At 33.7% G+C, this 21,528-nt stretch overlaps 1 protein-coding gene across 7 annotated transcripts in view; it reads left to right on the plus strand.

Annotated features, from left to right (window-relative positions):
- ARFIP1 (ADP ribosylation factor interacting protein 1) overlaps positions 1-21,528 on the plus strand; it is a 109,740-nt gene that overhangs the window by 71,371 nt on the left and 16,841 nt on the right. For all 7 annotated transcript variants that reach the window (XM_063107826.1, XM_063107830.1, XM_063107825.1 and 4 more), the window contains 3 exons: positions 1,144-1,365; positions 8,678-8,835; positions 14,318-14,492. In XM_063107826.1, the coding sequence (XP_062963896.1) occupies positions 1,144-1,365; positions 8,678-8,835; positions 14,318-14,492 (555 nt within the window). The remainder of the gene's footprint in view (positions 1-1,143; positions 1,366-8,677; positions 8,836-14,317; positions 14,493-21,528) is intronic.

Genomic DNA, 21,528 nt, shown 5'->3' on the forward strand with positions numbered 1-21,528 from the left:
TTTTCTTCTGTTTTAAACTTGCTCTATAATATGTACTGATCTTTAATTTTGTATTTTAATTTCAGTATACACTAGACATCAATTTAAATAAAAATTTGCTCTTCCAAGGTCATGTGGGAAACTTACTCTGGAACCCTGATGAGTGGAGAAATGGATAGCAACTTTATATCTTCACTACAGCTTTCTTTACAAAGCTCCATGTAGGCAATCTGTAGTATTCTTATTTCCAGATTATTTAGATTTCCTTTAAGAATGTATAATTACCTGTGTTGAAATACAAGCTCTGTAAATTCAGTTTCAAAACTTGTTTTAGGTGTCCAGATTTATCTTAATTTGCTATATAATCAGTATCACCTTACTCTTCCCACTACCTTAACTTCCTGGAAACAAAAAGTACTTCCTCATTTAAACTTCACCCCTACTGCATGCTTGTAACCATTATTTCTGTGAAAGAATGGCAGCTCAAACAACAGTAGACATTTCTTTCATTTTGCCTAGTCTGCAAAGCTCCTTCAGTGAATTCTGGCTTTTTGACTTTTAGCAGATTATTATATGTTGGTTGCTAAAAGGTACCACATACTTTGGTTTCTAGATAGAGTAAATGTGTCTGATAATATTGCATAGGGAAAATCCTGGTGTGGAAGAAAAGTGTGGGAATGACTGACATATTGCCTTTATCTTGTTACCATTTCAAACATTATTTATTGCTGAGGTTTTTCCTCATTAAAATCACAGTGCCTTCAGTTAAACTTTTTTCTTGATGTGAATTTCATCTCCCAGGACTGTTTGTATGTTTTCCATAGTAATAGTTTTATCCCCCTTCTGTGGTTTTGGCCTCTCACATGTCTTGTCATTTTCTATGTAGTTAAGAATTTCTCTACTTTTTAACAAAGAACTCTTGTAAAAAAAAAAAAAAAAATTGTTCATAAACGTCCTTAGTTGATGAGAATAAAGAAGGTGTCAGGAAGTTTGTCTTGATTAACTTCTAAGGGAGCTAACAATTTTGTTTGTTAGGCTAACTCTCTTGAAGCCAAAAAATAGTATATGCCATAAGCTCTAGAATTTGTATTTTGGATTGCTATATTATTTTTTCTTTTGTTCTTTTTTTTCCTTCCTAAACAAATGATATCTTTCCACTTTTAGTGTACTCGACAAATTATCTCTGAGAAGCTAGGCCGTGGCTCAAGAACTGTGGACCTTGAACTTGAAGCTCAGATTGATATATTAAGAGATAACAAGAAAAAATATGAAAATATTCTAAGACTGGCTCAGACATTGTCAACCCAGCTTTTCCAGATGGTGCATACCCAAAGGCAACTTGGAGATGCATTTGCTGACCTGAGTTTAAAGTCACTAGAACTCCATGTAAGATTATTTTGAATAACAATTAGGGACAGGGGGTAATTGGTAATAGAAGTATTCTAAGAGGTAATTTGTTACATTTATGACTTGCTGAACTATTAATCAAATTGGAATTTTGAGGTGTACTTTTAAGATATTTCGTATAATCTTTTAGAAGGTCCAGCTGACTTCTGTCAACATAGTAATTCAGTTGTATCCTAGAAAAGATAGCTGGAGGTTTCAGCAGAAGGGAACCAGGTTAGAGAGAAGCAAAAAGAAGAGTATTCAGCTTGTCTGAGCCTAGAATTATAGCTATGTATGATTCTTTGGTGTGGGTAAAAAGTAAATTAGGCACTTATTGAAAATCTCCAAGTGTGTTGAACAAACAGTAACTAACTTGATTGGATTCATGATAGACTTTTACTGAAATCATTATAAATTATGAATTTTAGAATGAAATTCTTTTCTGCATATATCTGTATAAGTATTCAGCAAAGTATTCTTAAGAATTTCTTTTAATAACTTAAATGACTACTTTTATGTCCATTTTGGGGAGTATTTTTGTTCGGTTTGGTTTTTTGTTTTTGTTTTTTTTTTCTTTTCTTTTCCTTGCCTGGAGCAAAAAAGTACAGGTATCCCTTGCCTACAGATTTACAACTTGAAGAATTAGATAATTTAGAGCATTAAATCACTTTGTCCTAGACCCTTGGTGAAAACTATTGAAATTCAATTCTAACTGAGCCATTAGACAGACAAAAAGAAAAACTAATCTAATATTTGGGAAGCTGAATCATAATAGCTACAGTTATTGAGTGCTCACAAATTTAAATGCACTGGGCTGGGTGCTTTACATTTATTATGTAATATAATTTAGCTACACAATATTGCAGGAAATATCATCCTCATTTTATAAAGAAACTGAGGCTAAGAGAGGTTAGGTAATTTTTGTAAGATCACAAAACAAATAAATGGTAGAACTTGAATTTATATCCAGGCCTGTCTGTTTTTTCATGATCTCTTTTTTGCCTCTTTAAGTGTATTCTTTAGAGTCTGTGGCCCAGAGAAAAATCCCCAAGATGTGGAAAGAGAAGTAGCCAGGGTATGGAAGTGTTACAGCAATGTTATCAGAGATACTACACCAGTAGGCTCTATTAATTATAACAGTTAACATAGATTGGGGGCTTACTCTGTGCCAGATATGTTCTAAGTGGTTTTTATGTGTATTGGCTCGTTTAATGCTCAAACAATCTTAGCTAGTAGGTACTTTTATTGTCTTTCTTTTTAAGATGTGCAAATCCTTCTTTTACAGAACTGAAAGATTAATCCTCAGTATTCAAGCCCATTGGAACCAGTTTTAATTTTCAAGTTTCTTGTTTGAGCATTTCTAATTCTTTATAAGGATTGATATTGTTGTGACTCTTATTCTTTTTTAGAGGTCTTCCAATGAGAAAATTTATAATTTTTTTTTAGTAGAATAAAACTCTTATCTTGCAAATACCATATGGTTCCATTGGACCTTTTTATAAATCAAAAATTGTATGAGATTTTAATGATCTTATTTTCCTGTATCTTAAAATATGTTGCTATTTCATTATTTTAGGAATTATTTTATCATTATTCATCAGTTATTTCCAACCATGTTAAAAATTACTACAGTAGTAAGAAAACAAAAGAATGATGGAATTGCCTAGAGTAATGAGGCAGTAGTGAAATTGTTTGTTTGTTTGTTTGCATTGCCAAAAAGAAGCCTGTGGGTTTTTTTAATGTTCATGCAATACAGTTGCAAATTTAGAATTTTTATTTTCTGCCTATAATGGCAAAGAGAAGACAATACCAGAGGAAGACATGAGACAAATGAGATGACTGCAGAGACACAGCACTAATAACTCTAATGATGATGGCAATATTGATAACATAAGTGAACTCTCAAGGTGCAAGTCTTCAGATGGTTGTATGCTAAATAATTTTTCTCAAATTCAAGAATCAGTAAGTTAAACGATATATTTTTAAGGACAAAAAGGAAATAAGATTGTATTAGTTAGGATTCTCCAGAGAAACAAGACCAACAGGATGTAAGATATAGAGAGAGATTTATTTGAAGAAATTGGCCCATGTGATTGTGGAGGATTGGTAAGTCCAAGATCTGCAGGGTAAGCAAGCAGACTGGAGACGGAGGGAAGAGTTGCAGTTTGAAGCCAAAGGCAGTCTGCTGTCAGAACTCCTTTCTCAGGGGAGGTCAGTCTTTGTTCTCTAACAGCCTTCACCAGATTGGATGAGGCCCACCCATTTTATGGAGAGTAATCTGCATTACTCCAAGTCCACCAGTTTAAGTTAATCTTATCCAAAAACATGTTCACAGAAACATCGAGAATGTTTTACCAAATATCTGGGCACTGTGGCCCAGCCCAATTGACACATAAAACTTACCATCACTGGTATTTTTATCTATTTAGTCATTTGATAGGAATGAATTCACCATGCAACATTTTTCTACAAGAATCTGGATCATCCTATTTTGCTAAAAAGACATGATCTTTATTTTTTAATGATGTTTGTGTACGAAAATGTACTTGATATGGTTTGTTAGTAAACAAATGCTAAAAGCAGGTGTGTGTACAAAGGTGATTTGAAGGAAATAGGTAATTGTAGAAATAAAATTTATTGGATTAAACATTCTAATTGGTGTTTATAAATAAAAAAATGAAAATTATGGACCAAAGAATGTGGCCATCTTCTTTTCAACAAAATTATGAGGTGTTAGCGTTTGGAAAAGTTTTGCATTTTGATGATATGAGTTCAAGATCTAGAAGTAATGATAAATAAGAAATGTATTTGAAATGTAGAATCAATAGTATTTCCTTTTAACAGTACAAATGCAAGAGTAACCAGAAGTAATGATAAGCTAAAATATATTAGCAATATATTTGAAATGTGGAATCAGTATTACAGGATGGGTGGTGTTTTATCAGTCAGGATTCTCCAAAGACACAGAACAAATAGGAAATATATATGTGCTATGTACATATCTATATACTCGTATGTATGTACATAGGTATACATATGTTTGTGTGTGTGCATGCATGTGTGTGGAGAGTGAGAGATTTATTTTAAGGAATTGGCCCACACGATTGTGGATTGGCCAAACTCAGGCAGGATTTCTTTCTTTTTTGTTTTTTAAATAGCTTATTGAGGTGTAATTATCATATCATTTAGTTCACCCATATAAAGTATGCAATCCAACAATTTTTAGTTTGTTCATAAGAATCATGCAGCCATCACCACAATTTTAGAACACTTTCATCACCCAAAAAAGAAACTCTGTAACTATTAGTAGTCATTCTCCATTTCTCTTCCCCACTCCCACCTGTCCTTTCTCCCCACTCTCCAGCTCCAGGCGATCACTTATCTGTTCTGTTTCTATATATTTGCCTATTCTGAGCATTTTTTTTTTTTTTATAGGATTTCTGTCTTATAATCAAGGCAGAATTCCTTCTCCAAGAAACCTCAGTCTTTTGCTCTTAAGGTCTTCAACTGGTTGGATGAAGCCCATTCACATTATGGGGGATAAGTCAACTGATTGTAAATATTAATCACATTTACAAAATCTGTTCGTTTACAGCAACATCTAGAGTAGGGTTTGACCAAACAGCTGGGCCAACTTGACACATAAAATTAACTGTTATAGTCCACACTTGGTCAACATGGTACTATACTCATACTTCTCCTTAAAGCATACTTAATTTCCAAATAAAGACAATAACAACTTATATTCCCACCTAACATGATACTACTAGCCTCCATACAAAGACACACTAACCCTTTCCCTAGAAGAGAATACAGATTCCTTGGGTGATGTTCACTTTTTTCCTTAATATTCTGTAACTTAAATACTATGCTGTAAAAATTTAACAATACATAAATACTATGATATAAAGTTAATATGTCTTATAACAAGGGGATGTGAGAGGGAAGAAAACAAAGACGTTTGCCTTATATACACACACATTCATAACAGAATATGAAGGAAATATAACAATTCTCATTTCTGTAAATGCTTAAAACATCATAGCTGGTATTTATAGCTACCTTTTTTTTTTTTTTTTTTACCACCCATTCCATATTTCATTTCCCCTTAGTAAACACCTCAGCCTGTCATGGCTCTTTGCTTGGAATGGTGACCCAAACCTTTATTACTGAATGTTCTGGGCCATTAGTAGTCCTGCCTGAAATGGGTTGTTGTAGTTTTCCATTGACATTAATCACAGGGCATATAGTGCTAAACGACCTCTTAATATCTTCTGCAGTTCAGACATACTTTTCCTTTTTTCCATTGTAGAGTAGCAGTCCAGTTCCCCTTGATAATGAGGATCGATCATGTCAGCCAGCAAAGTAACTCCCTTTGTTGCTTGTTGATTCAGAGGCATGAGGACCCCAAAGTAGCTGGGTGGCAATCTTAACTTCCAGTTCAATGGAATCACTGTGTATCTCTGGTAGAAACATTCCTCCCTTTGGAACGAAGATCTCTAGACCAACAGAGCACAGGGTTGCAGGAATGGGAAACAAAAAATTTTGGTAGTAGCTGTGAATCCTGGCTTTGAAAGCAACAGCACCACAGAAAGCCATTCTCCTGTTTTATCAAGCCAGCTGCTTCAAGATGATGGGAACATGGTAAGACCAGTGAATTCCTTGAGCATGGGCCCATTCTTGTACTTGATTTGTTCTGAAGTGTGTTCCTTGATCAGAAACAGTGCTGTGTAGAATATCGTGATGGTGGGTAAGACATTCTAAGTCCATGGATGGTAATTTTGGCAGAGGCATTGCCTGCAGGGAAGGCAAATTCATATGCAGAGTGTCCATTCCACAAATGTATTCCAGGTTTGTTTGTATTAAATAGCATTTTTATTAAGATATAATTTACATACCATGAAGTTCACCCTTGTAAAGTGTACAATCCTTATTACTGTCAATTGTCATCTATTAACACTTGTGATTTAAATTTTTTACTGCTCTGTATTATTGTTTAAAATAACTGATCTGTTATTAATTAGGTAATAATTTCTGTTAATAAAACTAGCTATTTTAGGTCCAATCAAATCCTTCTATTTGTTCCTAAGTTATAAATTTAACAGAAAATGGTAGTCATTTGCATCTGGTAAATGTAAATGATGTAGGAGCTGCTAAAGAAAAATTCAAATGTTTTGAAACTTTGCTTTCTTTCTATATAAAGCAACCAAATTTTTAGATCAGGGGATTGTATTGACATTCCATCTTCAGTGGCAGATTAGAACTTCAACCCTTTTCTTGATGTGTATACCCTTTGGTTATTTTATATTCAGTTTATTTGTAATTGCTAAGGAAATTTATAATAATGTATAAAACACCCCTATCCAATTGAGAATACTAAAATTATTAACTTGTTATCAACTAAATAAGGCTTAAAAGTCATATTTTATCTTATTTTCAGTGCCAAAAAGGTATATTTATAATGTATATAAATATGTATATTCATTTGTTTCTTATTAGTGCTCTATTTTATATCTTTTATTACCTTATACTATAAAAAAGCTTTTTATTCTGGGCAGTTGAGTTTTCAGATTATACATTAAATCTTAAGTTTTATACTCATTTTCCTCCCAGAATTATAGCTGAGATTTACATTCATGAAACAGAACAAGGTCAGTTTACTTTTGTGTCTGCTTTGAATTTAAGCCTGTTCTCATCTGTAAGTAAATACAGGATTCCAAATTCTCCTGTATAACTTTTCAATTTGTTCCTATTTCATTTTGCTGGACTCTAGTTTTGTTTGTTTTTTTGTGAAAGAGCAGCCTTCTAGGTTGTATAGATCTCCCTGTGGTTAAATTAGGAGTTTTGGCATTTTCTAAGTTCATGATGTGGATTTGTGGGTATTGAGAAGAACTTTTAGAAATGAACACAATGTTACCAGAGGTATGGTGTAATGATACATACTTAGTTATACAGTGAGTAGAAAAGGTTCCCTTACTTTTTATGAACTTTTGTATTTATATAAATCTAATGTTCATGTTTTCTTCCTTTTGTTGATTTCTTCATTTTGCCTTTTACCTTTTAATATTAAAGGTAATAAATACAATTGTAATGTGTTCTGTTTATTTTTTCTAAAAGATACAAATATGTTTTCTCCTGTACTATTCTATTTCCAGTAATGTTTATTTAGACTTCAGTGTGTAACTTACCTTATAGAAACTTGGTGTGAAAAAATCTGCAGATGTCCTGCCTTTCATTTTAGTTTTTACATACATTGATTGATATTCATTTTATATAATCCTGTATCTGTCAATATTTGCAAATCAAGATCTATAAAATTTTGAAGACTGCATCAAGAGTAAAGAGTTATGTGGGCCTCTCTGAAATGGAAAATACTTTTACTTTTCTGCTGTTTACTGAATTATTGAATATCACCTAGGAATTTAATTATAGTTATAGCACTAGCATTAAATTTGCATCTTCTAAGGTCCTAGTTAATATCACGTGTTTTTTTTTTTTCCCAGCTGCAATTGAAAAGTGTCGTATAACAAACTGGAAAATTCTCAAATTGAATAATACATCTTACAATAAAATATGATCAACTTTTTTTTTGGTCAGATGTGTTTCTGATTAATCTGTTAATTAATAAAACTTGGACTTCCTGGAAGGCTTTCTGCTGAACATTTAGGGGTAGTTCTTGCCATATCTGAAGAAGTCTTGTGTAATGTTTACTTAGCCAAGACTCAGTTTAATCAGAGAGAACGAACTAAATCTGGTGTTGAGTGATCCTTCCTCAGTTTCGTGCCTAGATAGACCTGAGCTTGGGAGTCAACTGGTCACTAAGTTTACAAAGAAATGTATATTGTTAATATTTATACTTTGAGGAGGTTCAGTCAAAACACAAAAAATTGCAATCTGTTTTATGTCTGAAAGTTTTAATCAGTTGTTACCTAATTTGGTTGGGAAAGTTATAGTTTCTCTGATTAATAATCTGCTATAGTTTTCTTCCTAACAGCTGTGCTTATACTATAGTAGAAACAAAACGTAGAAATAAAAATATTCTTTCTAGTACAAAGTAGTTTAACTTTTTAAAATTATTTAGATATTAGCTATGTATCTGAGCCAATGACAATTTTGGTTTACTAGACTTTTTTGGTAATTATATAGCTAACTGATTTAGATTCCTATTTACTTAAAGATTGAAAGAAAAAGTAAAACTTGTATAAGTAGATTTCTCAATCATATATTTTCCCATTAGTGATATGTTTGAGATTTTCTTAGTCACATTTATTAATTTACTACTGGATAAGTTAAGGTGACTTCTTTGTTTTAGGAAGAATTTGGCTATAACGCAGATACCCAGAAGCTACTGGCTAAAAACGGAGAGACTCTTCTTGGGGCCATTAATTTTTTCATTGCCAGTGTGAACACTTTGGTGAATAAAACAATTGAAGATACGTTGATAACTGTGAAACAATATGAAAGTGCCAGGTAGGTATACATTTTTACTATATTGTTCATTTTGCACATGGCATGTAATTGAGTTAAGGTTTTTGGTTACAAACAACAGAAACCAACTCTGGCCAATATAGGCAGAAAAAGAATGTACTGGAAGGGTATAGGATAGCCCACAGAACTAACAAAGGGACAAGAACAGGATTCTGGAAACGGGTAAGAACCAAAGCCAAGTAATACCTCAGAAGAATCTAATTAGGACCCTGATGCTTGGTGCCTCTGGTAATTGAAGGTGCACAGCTACTGTATATAATTTCCTGAATACTCGCATAATTGCCTGAGAGTATCTAATTGAGTTTTGGTTATGTGCCCTAACGCTGCCTTCTAGGGAATAGGGAAATAAAGGATTTCCCAGATCCAGCCTCTTTAGAAGAGGACAGGGCCCTGTGTTCTATGAGGTAGATACTAGATGGTTCTTTGTAATCTGGCCTAAATTTACCTTTCATCCTTATTACCACTGTTTCCCAATGTAAGCAGTTACACTGCTTCTACAATAGCCAGACTGGTACCTCTTGAATGTGCAAGCTCATTTTGACACCATGATTTTATGTTGTGTATACCAACTCCCTGATCTTCCAGTTATCCAGATTATGACCAGCCTTCAAACCCTTTCAAATTTTCCTTTTATATAAGTTTTAAATATTTACTTTACATATACTGTTTATAATGCAGTGTTTTTATATGTTCTATTTCATATACATATAGAAAACACATATTAATAAATACTTGTAAATGTCTGGAAAATAGCAGACCCATTATAGCATTTTTCACTTTTTGATTCCAGGCTCAATTTTTTTCCCTATATGCTCTGCTACTTTTATTTTTTAAGTATCATTCTAGTCCCCTTTGAGTTCTTTTCCTCTGAATACTTCAAATTCTTATTTTCTGTTATACTTTATATAGCATAGTTAGAAACTTTCCCTTTTAGAAGCGTAACTTTACTTTTTGGCCTCTTGCCCTAGTTTAATGCCCATGAAAACTCCAAACTTATCTAGTCTTTTTGCAATTGAGTGCTTATTCCTAATTTCAGTAGTCCCACCTTATCCTCTGGAGATACTTTCCAAGATGCCCAGTGGATGCCTGAAACCTCAGATAGTACCACACCCTATATATACTATGTTTTTTCTTGTACATACCTGTGATAGTTTAATTAGTAAATTACGCACAATAAGAAGTTAACAATAATACTAATAATAAAATAGAGCAATTATAACTAATAAAAGTTATATGAATGTGGCCTCTCTTTTTCAAAATATCTTATTGTACTGTACTATACTAACCTGTTTTGGACTGCAGATAACTGATACCACAGATAAGAGGGCACTACTGTATATATTTCCTTATGCCTTAAATAAGTAAGAGCCTAAATGACTTGGAAAAGTAAATTTGATGTTTTCACAGGAAAAGATACTTCTGTCCCATGATGTGTTTGTAATTTTTAGTTTAGTATTAATATGTGAGATTCTGATGAACTTGGAAATGAAGGTCAAAACAAACAGCTTTGGATGTCTGGTGGGAGAAGAGCAGGGATAGGGCTGTGTGGTTTATTTAGGTTTAGATCTTTTTTTTTTTTTTTACTTTTCTTAATTGTTTTGATTATTCAATGGGAATCCCTTCAATAACATTCCAAGCAGTTGGTTTTCCAGTCTCTATTTAAATCCTTTTATGGACATTGTCTATATTTTTCAAAGGATTCAGTAGGTATATGAATGAAAAATTTTATGTATATGTTATAAGTGGTTCTTTTCAAAATTTGTTTGTTCCTTATTCATAATGTCCTAATTTGTTTATAATGAATACTCTTCTTTTATCTCTTTAATCACCTTAAGCATTCTTGTTTTCTAGTCTTTCTGATTGTTTTGATGTTTATGGGTTTTGAAAATGAAAATTCCTTTGTTTTGTTCCCAAAATACCCCCACCACCTCCCAGTTAAGAACTACATCAATCTAGTTTGTTTCTCTACTTAGTAATTTTCTACCTATCCTGAAATATATTTTAGTTACTTAGGATGTAGTATCTTTCTCTTCAGCCTTTATTTCCACCATGCTTTTTAAACTATTAACCCAAATTAAAGAAAGCCAAATTTATCAGATAAGTCACTGTTCATATACAAAATATTTTATATTTAATTTGCAGAGGAGAAAAACAAGGCTCTAGAGGTTAAATGTTTTACTCACTTGTAGTCAGTTTCAAAGCCAAGATGAGGAAGCAAAGCTCCCTATCTTTTATTCTTGGTCATTAGGCCTTACACTTGAACTGGATTAATCTAAAACTTACATATCTTAGTATGAAAAATAATTTTCATATCTTATAATGAGAAATCTAACTTGAAGTACAATGTCGTATAAGATCTTAATTTACTTGTATAGGTTTGTTTGGAACTTTTGAACAAGATTATAAATCAAGTTATATGTACTTGGTAGCTGGTTACTTAAAGGAAACTTTTAAACAACCTCTGTGTGAACTTTAAAAACAAGCAACAACAATGACCCCCATCCCCATAATTTATCTTTTCTTATTCAAATTACAATATATGATTTTATTCATTACGTTTAGCTTGGGGTTTGACTTTTTTTGTTGTTTATGAAGTAGCTGAGGAACTGGCTAGTTGTAACAGTGCAACATTGCCTACTGAGGGATAATATTCAAAAAGAATTAAAGTATTCAAGTCAAACAAATTTCTCAGTAGCTGAATTTTTTCCTCTGTTATAACCAGAATTTACTGACTTTTAGGGCAAGGGTCATCTATTTGATCAGCACAAAAAGTAGTAATTTAAGCAAATGCCCGGGTGGCCTTTTAATACTCCCTGTTATGCATTGTGTGCAAGTATTTCCTAGCCCTCTGGTGCTTTGTGTATAGAGAGTCTTATAACAACCCATTCAGCACTTCACAGCAGCACCAACAGGGGAGCCAGTTGTAGTCAAGACTTTTCAGATGTGGACACCTATTCTCTAGAAGTTTACATAAGTTTTAAAGTAACCATACTAACTTTGTTGATATGGACTCAGTTAAGACTGGCAACCTTGAAGTGAAAAGTTGCATTTTGAAAATGTAGTGTGTTTCTCTTCTTGGTGGTAAGGAGCACTGTTAGAGAAGCTCTTATGGAAAGTTTTACTTTGATAGCATCTAGTAACTCTGAATGTAAAAATTAAGAAATATAAGGTCAGTATTTTAACTGTGATTATGTATAAATTAATCACAACTTTTTAGAAATGTGCTCCAAGGCTATTGGAGCTTGTTTGTCTACACATTTAATCATCACACATTACTACTTACTTAGTTCTACTCTTTTCTCTTTTATTTCTTCTTGTTTTTAGTACGTTTGCTTTTAGCTAACCCTCTTCTAATTTGGCCATAATAATAAGCATTCTAAAGGTATTAGTTATTACCAGGTGTCCTACATGCTTTATATATAGGAAGTTTTTGTGGAGATTATTATTCCCATTTATAAAAGAAAAACTAGAGCACAGAGAGATGAAATAACTAGGTCAAGACATTAGAGGCGGTAAAGGTCAGAGTGGTCATTCAGTTTGGCTACTGAACCCATGGATTATTATTACCAAGTCAGTTTTGCCTCCTAAATATTTTGTGTCTCTTTCTTAGTTCCATTGCCTTTGTCCTCATTCAGTGACTCATTTCTCATATGTCCATGGTCTTCTAGTCGGTTTCCTTTTGATTTCTTAATCTACTCCAGTCCATCCTCCATTCCTTACACTACCACTAGAGTCATCTTTCTGTCCTGAACAAATAGAATCATGTCACTTTCATGCCAGATCAAGGTTCTTCGATGGCTTCCCATTACTTGTCCTACTGGATTAAATCTAAACCCTTTAACATGGGCTGTAGGGCTGTTTAATCTCAATTATGCCTACCGTCTGACGTTAATTCCTTCCATTGTTGTGTTCCAACTTCAGGTACTAACATACTGAATTAATTCCCACATGTATCATAGTATCTTACAAGTCTATGTCTTTGTCCATGCTATTTTCTTCCTGGCATGTTCTACCAATATCTCCACCCAGTAAGCTTTTACCGTTGTTTTTACATTGTTGTAATCATTTACATGCTCCTCTTCCTCTAGACTATAAGCTTCTTGAGGATAAGCTTATCTGTTCATCTTTATAGCTGTACTTTCTAGCATGGTGCCTGGAACATGGAAAGTGAATCAGGATACCAGTGAATGAATGAATGATCCTCTTTTGGTCCTGAAAGATCAAATTTTTTAAATTCAGTGTGAGTTAAGAATAAATTAGGCTCAATGTGAGGGACTGATGTATTCTTTCTGAAGTCATATTTACAATATGGTTCGTGTTATTTAAAGTATTCTTAGTTCCCAGAATAGGAAATGTGAATCATACTATAGATATCTGAATAAAGAGCTTTAGTTTTAGAGCATAAGCTTTGTGATTCTGATTTTGACTAAATTAGAGGTCACTTTGCTTCTTCTAGGCTGAGTACTGAATAGTTAAGGCTGCTGGATAAGTCACTGGTTAAGCAAAGTAGTACTATACCTACACAGGTGCCATGGTAGGGGTGTATTATAAGGTGCTGTGGTATCCTAGAGTGATGGTGGTAGGGTAACTATTTCAATTAGTGGTGGGAGAATATTAGGGTGAGGCATCTCAGGGGACACAAAGTGGTAAGTGCTCTGTAATAGAAGCCATTGTCATATTCTAAATACTGATGTTACAGAAATCTGTCTAGAGTTGTGCTATCACATACAGTAGCCATGTGTCTTTTGAACACTTGAGATGTGGCTCGTCTGAATTGAGTGTACTGGATGTGTAAAGTACACAACGTATTTCAAAGACTTAGTATCCACCCCCCAAATGTAAAGTTTTATTAACAATTTTTACATTTATTATATGTTGCAATACTATTTTAGATATGTTGGGTAAAATAAAATATATTGTTTCAAAAACAGGTGAAATTGCTTTGTACTACTTTAATGTAACTGCTAGAAAACTTTAAATTACATGTGTTTCTGTTGTGCATTGCTGACCTAGACTATAATTTAAGGATCTCAATGTAACTTAGTTTTACCTGTTAGTTTTAGTAGGCCATTTTAAAGTCTGTTATCCTCACTTGCTTTGCCTCGTCAATGTTAACCAATTCGCATGGGGGATTAATCTCTACCCTTAATCTTGTTTTGACATCTGTTAGATTTTACCATCTATTTTTTTAAACTGGTTTCTTAATTTTGGAAATTTTACTTGTCAGTTAATACTGTACTTTGGAAGGAATAGTTAATGAGATTAAGAAGTAGCTTTTCCCATATTCTTACATGAATAGCTTTTTGTTTTTAAAGAAGTAATGATTTCAAAAGCATAAGGTATAGAATATGAGAATTTTATATATTACATAATGTGAGACTGAATGTTATATATTTCCAACCCATCTCTTGAACATATTTCACTGTGTTTTTGTGGTGTGTTTCACTTATTTTCTTCTTTCCAGGATTGAATATGATGCATATCGCACTGATTTGGAAGAACTGAATCTTGGACCACGTGATGCAAACACTCTGCCAAAGATTGAGCAGTCACAGCATCTGTTCCAAGCACATAAGGAAAAATATGATAAAATGCGCAGTGATGTTTCTATCAAATTGAAATTTTTAGAAGAAAATAAGGTAAATTTATTCTTTACCTTCTGAGATCTTTCTGTGGACTTTAAAATAAAGTCACCCTAAAAAGAGACAAATAGAAAGTTTTTTGTTTCTTTTCTCTTTCATGACAATTCCAAAAGGGAGTTTGACTTTTTAGAAGTGCACAAAATATATTTACCATTCTGTAGTAAAAGTCATCAACCCTACTGTCCCAGTCTTTTATATATAACAGTTGACAAAAAATACTTGATGTTCAACCATTAATCTTCAGATTGGTGTTAGTAGCCAATACTTTGAAAAGTTAAATAATGATAGATTCTGCTCTGAATATTTTGAAACCTTTATTAACAGTAGGTGCTGATTTCAGGAAGAGAACTACAGTAACTGATTAATGAGGAATAACTAAAAAGTCTAGCTTAGAGCTGCAGTTAGCATAACCTAGAAGAAGTAAGCTAAGACTTCAATTTTCCACGTTGTTTTCATGTAATGTGAACACATCTAAGGACTAGAACCATGAGGGCTGAGTTTGACCTGCTGTAGGCTTCACCTGGAGATGGATTCATATAAGAACAGGATCCTGAGTTTTTGCTTAAGTGAAGAACAGGTTCCCATGTTTGGTATGTCTTCCATTACATGCATACTCAGTTTTTGCTGGGGATTGCAGTTCTAGAAATTGGAGAGTTACCAAATGGATTAAAGACCTAGGTATAAGACCCAAAACCGTAAAATTACTAAGGGAAAATATAGGTGAAACACTTCAGAAGTTAGGTCAGGGCACAGTCTTTATGAACATGAGCCTAAAGCACAAGCAGCAAAAGTAGAAATAAACAAATGGGACTATATCAAACTAAAAAGTTTCTGCACAACAAAATAAACAATCAACAGAGTGAAAAGACAACCTACAGAGTGGGAGAAAATTTTTGCCAACTATGCATCTGACAAGGGACTAATATCCAGAATATACATAGAACTCAAGCAATTATACAGTAAAAAAAAAAAATAAATGACCCAATTAGAAAATGGGCAAAGGAGCTGAATAGACATTTTTTAAAGGAAGACATACAAGTGGCCGACAGATACATGAAAAAAGGCTCAACATCACTAGTCATCAGGGAAATGCAAATTAAAACCACGTTGAGATTATCACCTCACTCCAGTTAGACTGGCTACAATCAAAAAGATGGTGAATAACAAATGCTGGCTAGGATGTGGAGAGAAGGAAACACTACTGCACTGTTGGTAGGACTGTAAATTAGTACAACCACTTTGGAAAACAATTTGGAGGTTTCTCAAACAACTACAGATAGATCTTCCATATGATCCAGCAATCCCTCTTCGGGGTATATATCCAGAGGAATGGAAATCATCATGTCAAAGGGATACCTGCACTCCCATGTTTATTGCAGCTCTGTTTGCAATGGCCAAGATATGGAACCAACCTAAATGTCCATTAATAGATGAGTGGATAAGGAAACTGTGGTGTGTACACACACACACACACACGCACGCACGCACGCACGCACGCACGCACACTATGGAATACTACTCTGCCATAAAAAAGAATGAAATACTCCCACTTGCAACAACATGGATGAACCTGAACCTGTAGAAACTTATGTTGAGTGAAACAAGCAAAGCACAGAGAGATAAATACCACATGTGCTCACTCATTTGTGGGAGCTAAGAGAGAAAGGAAGGCAGGAAAGAAAGACCACAGTAGTGTCATGATCCAACAGAGGGAAGGAACATTCCTAGGGCTACAAATTGAAGTTGAGGGGAGAGGGGGAAGGGGAGCGAGGTTGGGGGATAACTGGAAGGGGACAAAGGGTACAAAAGCAATTTCTGGTAATGGGTGTGTCCCCAATATGAATCTAGCCCCCACATCATGGGCAGCAGTGGGGACAATCAGCTTTGTATCTCATGAATATTTGAAACAAATGAATAAACAAACAAAAACAAAAAAAAGAAATGGGAGAGTTAGTATTGAGCACAATACAGAATAGGTGTAGCTTAGTTCTGTGGAGATAGGTCTTACAATTAGCACATTGGTAGTCCCTCTTCCTGTGCTCTTCCTGTGCTTTTTACATCCTCTGAAGTCATGACAGGCCTTCAACCATACTTTCTTTCATGGTTGAAGTACACAAACAGGTACCCCTGTTCTAGATACAACTCTTTTTTTTTTTTTCCTGACTGGTAAGGGGATCACAAGCGCCGCACTCTCCCGAGTGAGCCACGGGGCCAGCCCTCTAGGTACTCCTCTTATAGTTAGTTTTCAGTTCTCCCAGGAAATGGTAATGTTTATATCCTCCTCCATAATATCAGAGAGCTTTATTAAATTAATGTTTGTTGATACCTTCTTAGTTTCCTTAACATTCCCTTAGAAACTCTTATAGCTGCCATAAATCCTGCACAATAATACATTTCCTTGGGATCTACCAAATCCAGCACTATCACTCACTTTTTTTTTAGCTCGTGTGGGTGACAGTTACTCACCAGAAAACATTACAATGATAATAAAGGAAACCTGAGCAGCGTTATCATACATATTGCCCAGCATCATTCAAATGAGAGCACAGTGCAGCCTTTTAGCATTCAATTAACTGAGCAACATAAGATTACACTCATTTTAGTCATATATGTGTGTGATATCAATTACACTGTTCAGTATTTTGATAGACATTCTGTACTTTAAATATAAAAATATTTTTTACATTCTGCGTTATCATCACTGTACAGTGTAGTGCAAAAAGAGGTTGGCTAGAGGAGTATACATGTTTAGCAGACCAGCATAAGAGAACATAAGATTCATGTGTTTTAAAGGAAGAGAGAATGAACAGGTAAATGGAAGCCAAGTTTGATTGAGCATTACCACATAAAGACTTTGAATTGTGGCTTCACAAGGATTGCAGACGGAGCAGTTGGGGGGAGAAGGAGACACCTTCGTAGCCCTCCAGGTCATCTCTATAAATTTTAAATATCAGTCTCACTTCCAACTTTATCTTGCAGGCATTGAAAATTTTTTAAATTTGTGAGTGACAGAAGAAAATTGGTATTTAGGAAGACTCTTCAGTTACCATTGTTTAAAGGATAAAAGTAGAAGCACATAAACCAGTGAGGAATCTTTTACAACCAAATGAAATTATTAAGAGCCTGAACCAAGGTCATTACAATAGCGATAGAATAGACAGAAGAATATGGTGATTTTAAGGCTGCATGACTAGGGTTGGAAAATCAAAATAGGAAGCTGATTTGGCTTGCAGGGGTTGAGGGGGAGAGATGGGAATTTTCTCAATGTGACCCGGTGTTTGAGATGATGACAAAATTTTCAAGCAGAAACAATTGGTAGGAAGTTAGTGTGTTTAGAATTTGGACGAACAGGGTCAGGGCTTCAGAGATAAAGGTTTAGAAGTCATTGCTGTAAGAATAATGCCGTCATTGTCACCTCTTTTTTACTGTAAAACAAAAATAGAAAATTGTTTCCGTTCTCAAGAATGTTCTTAGATGATGTCTCATCCCCTTTGGGCTGCTGTAACAAAATATTGTGAACCGAGTAGCTTGTAAACAAAAGAATTTTAATTACAATTAAATTAAAATTTAATTTTTATAATTAAGTTTAATTCTTATTTTTTTTAATCTTAAATTTTAATTTTTATAATTCTTATAAAATTCTTCTAATTCTGGAGACTGGGAAGTAGTACTTGTGTCTGGTGAGGGCCTGTTTCCTAGCTCTCGGATGGCTCCTTTTTGCTGGTGTAAAGGGGAGGGGTCTCTCTCCAGCCTCTTTTACAAGGGCACTAATTCCATTCATGAGGACTCTACTCCCATGACCCAATCACTATCCAAAGGCGCCACCTGCTTGAGGATGAGGATTTTAACATATGAATTTGGGGGATGGGGAGACACAGACATTCAGATTATAGCAGATGGCCTAGAGATATCCTGTTTTTTGCTTTCCACAGTTGTCATCAAGCTAAATTTCAATCTGAACTCAGTAATCAGCTGTGACTTAAAAAAATCTTTATCTTTTTTATTTACTTATGAAAACTATAAAGAGGTATTGTTGGTCTGTTATTTTAAGCAGTAATTATAATTTGGATGAAGTCTTAGATCCATGAGAAAACTATTGTTTTTTGTTATTGTTGTTGAGCAACTTTTACCCTTTGCTTTTATTTTTAATAGCTCTAAAAAAGGAGGAAAACCAAGCCTTTTGGCCTAGGAGCTATTATCATCTCTGCATTTTTGGCAGTTTGAAATGCCTCAAATCTGTTTTGTTTTGTTTTTTGTTAAACTACAGCTAAATTTGTACCTTAACATCTCTTTTGTGCTCAGTTGTCAGGTAATCTACTTAGCACTTGAATTTTAACAAAATATAGTATACTCTTCCTATTTCTTAAATAAAGTATACTGAGTCTTTCTCAAAAACATAAACTGAAACATCAATTAGTGTATTGTTTTGTAATTCGATCTTGTCATAAAGACTATTGCAGTATATAGATCTGTTTTTGCAGCTTTTTCTTTTTGGTTTTCTGTTGGTTCTCACATCATGACTTTTAGAGTACTATAACACTTCTCTTCTAAAATGAGAGGCCAGATAACTAAACAACTAGAGTAGTGCATGCAGTAAAAGCTAACAGTTCTTGAGTACAGGACTAAGAGCCAGTCCTGTGACTATAGTAATACATTTTAGTGTTTAGTGTTTTTGCTTGTTCCTTCTTAGTTTTTTTTTTTTTTTTTAATTTTGAGGGAGATCAGGTGTTAGGTTCTTAGCTATATTTTAGATATTTAGATGCTTATATGTACTTAGTCTAGATTTCCTTCCCTCCAGCAAAACAAAGAGGAATAAGTGTATAAAATACACATATTTCTGTGTACGTGCACACATTAATAGAGCGATAGCCTTTTACTTTTAATGAAAAACCAGAGTTTTTCTACTATTTAGAATCTATATCTTCTCTCTCTCCACTCAGTGATGTAGTTGTGTTTGCCTCTTACCTAAACAATCCTTATTAATCTCTGATATTCCCTTTTTTGTTTAGACTCTTCTAATGTTTCTCCTTTCATCCAACTTTCTCCTTTTCGAGACCTTTAAATAGTGCAACTTGAACTATTTTGTGACTTAAGGCAGTTTGTTTACTTGTTATTTTTCCTTTAAAGGTTCAAAACAAAACATAGTCTATTTTAATAAAGAGAAAGAAAAACGTCATTTCTGGTTCTTTGTTAGACTTTGTGAGAATAGATGCCATGCCTTCCTTTACAGTCCTCATGATGTCTAGCAATGGTGCTAAGTATATATAGTAGTCATTCAGCAAATGTGTGTTTGCGTTCTTTCCAGAATCAAAGCTACCCTGCAGGGACATGAAGGAGATGGAAATGAGAGTCAACTAGGAGGGGACAGAAGGGTGAATCCTGATTACCTCACTCTGCTTTAGTGAGGGCAAAGCATATTCTCTCAGAAATGCTTCTGTTGTCTACAGTGTTTACTGTTTGCATGGAAAAAGGAAGCAAAAAGTTAGAGAAAAATAGGCAGATCAATGTAAGCAGCTCTTATTTTTTTAAAATAACTTTTTATATGGCTTGGAACTACATAGAATGTGAAAAAAATAATTTAAGATTAATTAAATTCTTTTCAGGGCTATGAATATATGGGGGGGCTGAATGTATCAAAATATTCAACAAAGCAGTTTCTGGTATAAATATAAACAGTAAGGATTTTGGTATATTCTTATTTTTGAAAGGATAAAATAATGTCAGTTAATTAGCTGTAACCATTAAATGCAGATTTATTTCATTATTATTTTATATTGTAGTGACTGAAAGGATAACAAAGGGGGCAGGTGGAGATAAACCAGATTTGGGACCTATTCTGGACACATATTTGATCAGTATAGTTACTTAATTAAAAAATTTTTTTCTTAAAAATTAGTCATTCTGAATCTCAGATTGATATAAAAACTGTTGAATATAATCATAATACAGTAACATTTCTTTATTTAGGATTTCTTTTCTAATATATTATTTAACATTTTTCTTTTCTAATGCATTACAAACTTATTTCATATGTATCTTATTATGAATTTAACTTTTCAGAAAAAAAAATTCAGTGAACTGAAGTGGTGGGGCAGGAGAAAGAGGGGAATGCACAGAGAATAAAAAACCTAGAATGGATAAACATACTTATGTAATACGAGACAGCTATATATAGTTGTGATGACTCTGACTTTATGCAAATACATACTGTAATAAAAAGTGCTCAAAGCCTATTACTGTTTTGTAAAGATACACTGTAAAGGTTTGGAAAAGCTTTAAGGGCAAAGATTTTCTTTACTAAAATTTCTCTTTGAGAGGAAAAAATATAAACCTTTGAATTTAAAAAATGGATAATTGTTGTCAAAGCTTAAGGAGCATGATGATCATTACTTAATATGTACAAGCAGATACATTCTTGAAATCTTTTTGCCCATTGTCAAAAGAAAAAAAACACCAACTTCTTACTTCTTGAGTACTTTCAAAATATTCATGCCAATGACTTACTGTCATTTTTATTTCTACAACTGGAGGCATAAACAGTAGTACTTCTTGGTATATGCTTATAGGTCAAATGAAATTAAGTTATATAGTAAAAGAACCCTACCTGGTTCTAAATAAAAAAATAAGCATTTATGGATTGAAATGTGTAAGTGCAATAAGTAACCAGGGAATTAGTGATGCTGGGCACAGGTGAAACTGTCTTTTAACACTGTGCCAGATATGATTACCTACATTTGGACCTTGTGAATCATTCCCTTATTCATGCAGCATTACTTCCAGACTTCATTTGTAAGTGTATTTTATCATGTAATTTAATATAATTTTATGTTGTTATTGTTCTTTCTTTTCATTCATTTAGCAAACACTTATCAAGTATACACAGTGCCAGGAAGTATTCTGGATATTGATACCCAGTGAACAAAAGTAAAACAAATTCTGCCCTCAAAGAGTTATAGCCTAGTAAGAGAAACAGCATCAATCAAATCACACCAAAAATATACATATAAAATTTTGGCTATGACTGGCGCTGTCA

The sequence above is a fragment of the Cynocephalus volans genome, chromosome 9 (genome assembly GCF_027409185.1).
Source record: "Cynocephalus volans isolate mCynVol1 chromosome 9, mCynVol1.pri, whole genome shotgun sequence".
Classification (NCBI taxonomy): Eukaryota; Metazoa; Chordata; class Mammalia; order Dermoptera; family Cynocephalidae; genus Cynocephalus; species Cynocephalus volans.